Here is an 8,101-nt window from a genome sequence, read left to right as displayed (position 1 = left end):
AGGTAAATGTTTTAGACATTTGCTATAATATAGGTATTATTGTTTTCCAAGATCTGTTTAATATTCATGGCTGAATTGTAGACCCTCCATTTTGGGAAGGCCAAGCAACAGCATCTCTAATTATCGAACTGTTAGAGAGCACTAGTGTTTTACGGTGTATATACAAACTTCCTTTTTATGTAGCTTTTGTGTTTTGTTTGATTAATTTATATTTTTATTAAAACATTCTTTTTGCAACAGGGAATATCTTTACTTTTTAGAACCTAGATTATTGTTAGGTTTGTATGGTCGAGACAGTTACGACGAGAGCTTTGGGCTCCTAGGAATTTACAATCTACGATTGCGAAAGGTTGTAGATCTTCATGTACGTGTAATGTTTGTGGATTATGAAAAGGCTGATAAGTTAGAAATCTTTTATCCTTATCCAACTTTTTTCAACGAGAGTTATATTTTCAATGCTAATATTTTTTTTATGCAATACATTTTGCGAGATGGAGGCGTGGGATATAGGCTACCAATGAGAGATAATCCAGTTGTCCGAAGATTGTTTTGAGGCCGTGTTCAGGTGTGTTAAGATTGTCAGCATTTTATGGGTTTGTAATGCTAGATATATATTTATATATCAAGTTTGGTGCTTTAGAAGCTTCTATATGGATATATATGGCAATCATGATGTGTTTATATATAAGGTTGGCAAGTTGAGGATGATGTATACATATATGTATGAGTGACCAATATCGATGGATATTATGGGTGTGTGCACATACACAGACACATATTTACATGTGTATGTGACATGCACACATGCATTCATAGGCGCGCGCACACTTACACATATCTTCTAGTTGTGGCATGTATGGTTTCAATGGATTTCACGTACACGTACACATACATACATAGGTACATCTTTATGCGTGTTTGTGTGTAACTCGATGTGCCTAGCTTCTAAAAGGCAAAGAAGGGTGATTTTACACATATTTCTTTTGCATGTACCTACATGGAAAATGCTTCCTTGAAAATGCAAAATGCTTCTTGCCCATTGAAGAAGACAGGTCGCACGACACTAGTTAATCTAAGTCTTGATCCAAAGGCTCAAAATTTTTCCATAACCCTTCAAGCTTTTGTCCATGGGTTCTTCAGTATTTCACTACTCTACTCTTTGGATTTTAGTGAGCTTCCCCTTTTCTTCAAATCCAAGTATCCCTAAGCTCTCATACAAAATGAGCCCCAAGGGCTAATTCACGTGTAACAAAAATCAATAAGTCTACACCCAAGTATAACAAAAGTGGGCGGCCAATAATGATACAAAATCTTGTAGTAGATACTATGACCAAAATATCAAAAATGAGAAAAACCTTCCTGATAATTACTCACGCCAAATCACTGCCATCATGTCCTAGCTATACTGGCTTACGAGTACAAAGCTCGTTAATCTCACCAACCTACACATGTTGTTCAAACACATTCACATTAGAAACACTTGCTAAAGTTACACGACAGTACATAAGCATTAAACCCAACACTTAGTTTTAATCACCATCCCTAATGTCATATGTCCTACATATGGAATATTCAAAATAACCCAAGTGCCATGCTACAAACATAGTGGTAATTAGGCATCCCCGATTAACCACAAAAGGACGGATAGACATACATACATATATATGTATGGGTGTGTTTATTGTGTATGTAGACATACATATATACATATATATACACGCACACACATATATGCATATACATATACACACATATACACATGTATATACATACATACATATGTATGTATGTATGTATGCGTATATATGTGTGTGTGTGTACATATATATGTACACACACACACACACACACACATTCTGAGTAGTTCTTATCTTAACCGACTTATGTTTTTAAGAGATAAACGCCTATATATATATGTGAGAGTATATTCAATTGATGATGTGAGAAGTATCTACACACACACACACACACACACACACACACATTTCGAGTAGTTCTTATCTTAACCGACTTATGTTTTTAAGAGATAAACGCCTATATATATATGTGAGAGTATATTCAATTGATGAGGTGAGAAGTATGTTCAATGCCTATATCCAATTGATGATGTGAGATGTAGGTCATATGAAATGCATGGGATACATTTGATTCACTTCAAACACACACACACACACACACACACACACACACACACACACACACATGTACGCATGCATGCATGTGCACGTTTACACACACACACACACACACGCACATTCCCAGTAGTTCTTATCTTAATCGACCTAGGTTTTTAAGAGATAAATGCCTTATTATCAGATCTCTTTGGGTGGTACCCATATTATGGGACATAATCGCACTGGGTATGCCTGGCAAAACTTAATAACGGAGCTTTGCACAAAAATCGCCGAAGGATCCTCCTTGAATGCATATGGCAGTGTTAGCTGGCTTCCTTGGTGCTACGGCGGGTATAAAATGGCCACCTTGCATGTGAGTTTTACATACTCACTTAGCCTGCTGTGTCTTACTTGTTTTTTAAGCCATGTCGATGGTGTTGGCTTCTACTAGGAGTTCCTCGTCTCAGGTAAACTTGCTGCTTTGGGTTTGAGTCCTTCTTTCTTTACTGCCTATGGTAGTCTTTGCACTTTTTGGGATAGTGATCTTTCTGAATCCCATATGATGGATTTTGTTTGGATGGTAACTCCGTATGGCATCTGCATGCTATAGATACTTGAATCATTTTAATTCGGAGATGTTGGGGCTTTTCCCTAAACCAAATATTTACTCTAAAAAACATGCATGCATAAACTCTCTCTCTCCTTAAATTTTACGATTATCTAGCCCTAAAAATTGCACATGCACTTTGGTCAAATGGTATTTCATTTTCACCTCTATAAATTCTTATGTATATTTGTTGAAAATTTATTTTGTATATTTCTTAATGTTGTGCTATTCTGAATACGGATTGGTAGGACTCAAGTATCAAATAACCCACAACACTGTACATCATGGGGATTATATTACATTGTGTGTTGCACATTGATTAATGATGTTCTTAGGGGCTTTTGGATTTTTATGATAAACTGTCTATTAACCCTAAAAAGGTGATGGATGGGACTATTAGAACGCTATTACTGATGTGGAATAGCTCTTATAATCTGGCCATTACCAATGACAAATATATATTGCTAATCTCAAACTTTGCATTTAGAAGGCTTTTGGATATACGACTCATGCGGGACTGTTGCAGAGATAACTGCATTTAGTATATATGGCTTGCTCTTGGATTGATAGAATAAATCACTAATAATTCTAACACTGTATTGTCGATTTGACACACGAGGGTGATGTTGCTTATGGCGGCAACACGATTGATCTTCGACCTAGCACTCTGAATTGTTCTATGTTTTTGAAATACATTCTTTATCGGTGCAGTGCGATATAGTGTTTGTTGGTTGGGTCTACTTAGTGGTGCTTTTGTATCTATCACTAGAGCTTGGATACATGATACGTGTATTTGGTTGCTTATGGTTCTTTTCCCTTTAAATATATATATATATATATATATATATATATATTTGGCCGATTATTCAAGCTTTGGATTCTAAGGCCAAATATAGTATAACTCACTTATATCTTACTTCTGTGGATGGTGGTAGCTGGGGCTTGATATACTAAAATGTTTGATGCCTAGGAATAAAATAGATGACTAGTTTGAGTAGTATACACTTCGGCCCATTTGTCTCTCCACTTTGTGGATTACTATGGATTAAATTTCTATCCCCATCAGAGGACGTTACACGTAAAAGCTTTGTGCAACTTCAAAATTTTAAAAACATCAATAAGAATTGATCTGCACATGAGTTTTATATATATATATATATATATATATATATATATATATATAATAAACTTAAGAGCACACATCTGATACAAGGTGAAACTAGTTGAGTTTGAGAGCTTTAATTAAGGTGACAAGAAGCACCCTAGCCATACCACTAGTTATAAAGGAAGAAGCACTAGAGAGAGACATACCACAAACCATACATTGCGTGAATTTGCCAGAAATTGCGACTTTAGCAGTTGTACATAGTGTGAAAGTTGCAGAAAGGAGATTATGGCAGAGGCTCGTGTCAAAAAAGTGCATATGATGTACAAAACCCAAAATTGGGGGAAATAAATACACTAGGGTGGTGGTGGTATACCTGTACATGATGCAAAATTGGGATGGAAGAAAAAGGTCAATAACGTGGTAAATTTTCATCTTCTTAGTACTGCGTATGGGGAAATCTAGTGAGAGAGTGGAGATGCTGGAAAGCTTGGGAGCAGACAGCAGAGAAGCCAGTCATGGCTTCCAATACGCCAGGCAGGCCTGTTTGAAGGTTGTTCATGGTGAGCACTCTGGTGTCTTGGATGGCCCTCCAATGCTTCATCATCTCCCCCTCCACCCTCTTCTTCATGGTGGCCACTGCTGCCCTCCTCTCCATCAAACCAATGGGCATCATGCTTGCCCTTCTTTCCCCTTGCTCATTGTCATCTACCCCCCTGCCTCTGCTCTCCTCCTCCTGCTCCTCCAATGGCTGTAACGCCCTTGCCTTCTTCTCCCACTGCTTTTCCAACTTTTCTACCTTCTTCTTCTGCTTCATCTCCTCCCCTTGCTTCCCCACCATTGCCTTCACAACCTCCCCTAGGCTCTTTATTGCCTCTGATGCCACCTTGTCTGGCAAACACCCCAGTGCCCTCTGCCACTCCTCACATAACCTGCAGCCCACACACATGAAATTAAAGGCTGAAAAAAGCCCAAATAAATGCCAAAAAAGAAAACAACATGCTCATACTAAGCCCTGCACATTACACTGACCTATACACCTCTAGCTCCACCCTTGCCTCATCCTCCTCCTCCATAGCTTTTTTCTTTTCCTTGCCAATCTGTATGGGCAACAGGCTCAGCTTTAACCAACTGTATAAAGCTGCCATGTATCCCCTCTGACTAGCCACAAGCTTGCAGAAACTCTCATGCCAAGTGATCAATTCTTTCTCGAGTTGAATCGTTGCTTGATGGTGTAAGTCACTTGTGGGCTCCTGAGACATCATTGCATCCAAGTTTTTTATGTGGATTATGATCTGGGTCTGTTTGGCATGGCATCGGTACATTGCTACCCACATGTTCATCAACCTGTTCATCAACCTAAGATAAGTTTTAGCAAACTGCTCTTAACTAGGTCCCAGAATCACCACGATGTTAGAATGCATTAACCCTCACATGAAAGCCTAATTCAGAAATTACCCTTCAATCAGGCACACTAAACAAGGATGAAGCTCATCAAGCATACATTAACACTCACGAAAACTCCCAAGACAAGTTTTAGCAAACTGCTTTTAACTGGGTCCCACAATCATAATTACTATGTTAGAATGCATTATTAACACTCACGTGAAAGCCTAATTCAGAACTTACCCTTCAATCAAGCACACGAAACAAGGATGAAGCTCATCATCATCATAATGCAAGCATACATCGACACTCAACAGAAACTCCTAATTCAGAACATACCCTTCAATTAAGCACACTAATTGAGGATGAAGCTCATCATCCCTCAAGTCTTCAATAGCCTCAATGGTGGACTCCACCCCCTGATACGACACCAAAATAAGAGAATGCAGCCTCTTGATTTCTGCTCTGGTCTTGTCAATTTCGATAGCATCTTCCCCTCTAGTCTCTTGGTGTCTTAAGAGAGAGCATTTCTTCTCACGCTCTACACGCAGTGATTCTACAACCTACAAGCAGCAGAAAGCACCTAAATTAACCTCCTGCCTGATTAATCATCCTATTTACCCATCCATGTATTCGGTTAAAGGTTGTCATCGGAACTCACCTTCACTTCCTCAAAGAGCTTCTTTTCCCATGCTAGGAGCCTTTCTAGAGTCAAAGCATGGCTAGCGTTTCTCCCTGATTCATCCACATTGCTTTCCAATTCTTCTTTAATAGAAAGGGGGCTGCGGGACCAGTTCCAGCTGAGGGCACTGAAAACCCTTGCTGAGTGGTAGTTCCTAACTGTACACAATCTCAAAGAAATCAAGCAACAGCAACGTTAGAGAGAGCTTTCTTAGCATGCAATGTACCAATAGCAAAGGAAAAGGCAAAGGGAAAATGAAACAGCTAAAAACATGTGAAAGAAATAGGGAACGCACATTTGCTTTTGGGCAAATCTGTGTGGACATGGGGTTTTCGTGTCTCAAGAGCACGGGCAACATCGGCCCCACCTGCTGAGGCCTTGAGAAACTCCTCATCAAGCTCTTTCACAATCTCAAGCAGGTCCTTCTTAACATTTAGCCTCAACATCCTGGCAAGCTCGAGCTCAATCTCCCCTTCATGTCCGTGCTCATCGTTAGGCCCATCTATGAGCTCATCTTTGTTTTCAACAGCCGTATCTTCATGGGTCTCTCCTGCATCCACTGATTGATGGGGTTTATCTTCTTCCACAGTTTGGGGCTGCTGCTCATCAATCTTTGAAGTATCCATATCCCGATCTTTCTCCAGGGTCTGCTGCATTGTTTTCCGGTGCTCTTGGAGGTGCAATGGAGGGTCTGTGGGTTGGAAGGGCTCGAAGAAATCCCATGCTTTGGCAGTGGGGTCCTCAGCAGCATCAATTTCCTTCGTGGTAGCAGAGGCGGGTGAGTCCGAGTTTGCATTTGGGAGGTGTGGAGGGGGTGGGGGAGGCTCTGGCACAACAGCAAATGGGCCCGGCCCAGAGGCAGGGACCCCCCCTTCCCCTTCTGCAAACTGCCTTAGAGCTGCCCCTGTGTTTCTTAATGCCAGCAAGTAAGCAGTGTGGGCTGCTGCAAAGGCATGCCTCTGCAGCACAGCTTGTTTCATGAAGCGCTTCCTGGCCTTGCATCTACCCACAAGGTCATCTGCTCTGAGCTTGGAGCTGATGCACCCCATGTCGCTGACGATTCAATGAAAAAACTAATCTGCAAAATGAGCCCGGAGGGACCTGATTGCATATATAAGTTTATGGAAGTTGCCCAATAAAAGCAAAGTTTTGTCCTGTAATTAAGTGCGCAAAAAATTCCAAAGGCATGCATGGCTTCCGCGAGAAAGTCATAACTGTTCTTTTATTTAAAGCAATCAGATGATGCATGAACACACACACACACACACACACACACACACACACACACCCAGCCAGCCACCCACCTTGAGCTTACGTGGGTTCTCGAGCTCGCAAAGCTGTGCACAGAGAGCGAGACAGAGTGAGAGACAGGGAAAGAAAAAGAGAGAGAGATGGGCAGAACAGCTCTGACGCAAAGCCAAGAATGGGGCACTTTCTTTGAAGAAGATCACACGTGCTTTGAAACGTCTCTATTGTACGGCATCCTTGACTGCCTGTGCCGGTTAAAACGTATTTTTGTTTAGGTCAGTACCACATTGCAAATTCCAAACGTTTAAACTCTTTTCTAATTCTCGAAAAAAGGGAAAATTATTAATAAGAAAACTCAACAAGGACCACCACTTGGTCCGTGCACCTGCTTGCTGTGACCTGAATTATAGAATATATTATATTTATGTACATTTTTAAGACAGTAGAGGTTGTGTTTTTTTGACCAAACGCTCTCTTGCAAGGGCCAAAAGGTTATACACCTCCAATAAATTCTGTGTTAGTGGGAAGATTGGTGGGTGCACCTGTGACCTGAATTATAGAATATATTATATTTATGTAAATTTAAGACAGTAGAGGTTGTGTTTTTGACCAAACGCTCTCTTGCAAGGGCCAAAATGTCCATTAAATTTTGATCGTCTCACAACACACACCCCTGTCGCACAACTTGATGGCATCGAACTGGGTCTCGCACAGCTTGATGGCATCAAACCCTTAGATTTGAAGCCCAAGGCTCTATAGAGCCTAGTAGCCTTCAATGTTCACAACAAAAAAAACTTGACACACACTTGCCTCTCTTGTGAGTATCAAAATTGCCACCTTTCCATTAATTCTCAACTTTCAATTTTCCAATATTAACTTCCCCCACACAGTTTCTAGTGTGGGCATCAAAATCCATGTTTGCTTTACTTTTGAGATTCCCCGTTTGTACCCACAAGTTA

At 40.5% G+C, this 8,101-nt stretch overlaps 1 protein-coding gene across 1 annotated transcript; it reads right to left on the bottom strand.

Annotated features, from left to right (window-relative positions):
• Positions 1 to 3,875: 3,875 nt before the first annotated feature.
• On the bottom strand, positions 3,876 to 7,092 carry LOC147640603 (protein ROLLING AND ERECT LEAF 2-like). Its single transcript, XM_086813387.1, has 5 exons — positions 6,190 to 7,092; positions 5,874 to 6,052; positions 5,552 to 5,775; positions 4,859 to 5,173; positions 3,876 to 4,758 (listed from the first exon to the last, which is right to left on the bottom strand). The coding sequence occupies exons 1-5, from the start codon at positions 6,941 to 6,943 to the stop codon at positions 4,266 to 4,268; spliced, it is 1,965 nt and encodes a 654-aa protein (XP_086669513.1). The 5' UTR covers positions 6,944 to 7,092; the 3' UTR covers positions 3,876 to 4,265.
• Between the last annotated feature and the right edge of the window lie 1,009 nt (positions 7,093 to 8,101).

The sequence above is a fragment of the Cibotium barometz genome, chromosome 2 (assembly GCF_041138505.1).
Source record: "Cibotium barometz isolate CiBa-2024 chromosome 2, ASM4113850v1, whole genome shotgun sequence".
NCBI classification, from domain to species: Eukaryota; Viridiplantae; Streptophyta; class Polypodiopsida; order Cyatheales; family Cibotiaceae; genus Cibotium; species Cibotium barometz.
This window is presented reverse-complemented; position numbering and strand designations above follow the sequence as displayed.

Coding starts and splice junctions, on each gene's coding strand:
- LOC147640603 (XM_086813387.1), bottom strand. CDS start 6,943: ATGGGGTGCATCAGCTCCAAGCTCAGAGCAGATGACCTTGTGGGTAGA. Junction 6,053..6,189: donor AGATTTGCCCAAAAGCAAAT/GTGCGTTCCCTA, acceptor GATTGTGTACAG/TTAGGAACTACCACTCAGCA. Junction 4,759..4,858: donor GTGGAGCTAGAGGTGTATAG/GTCAGTGTAATG, acceptor TGTGGGCTGCAG/GTTATGTGAGGAGTGGCAGA.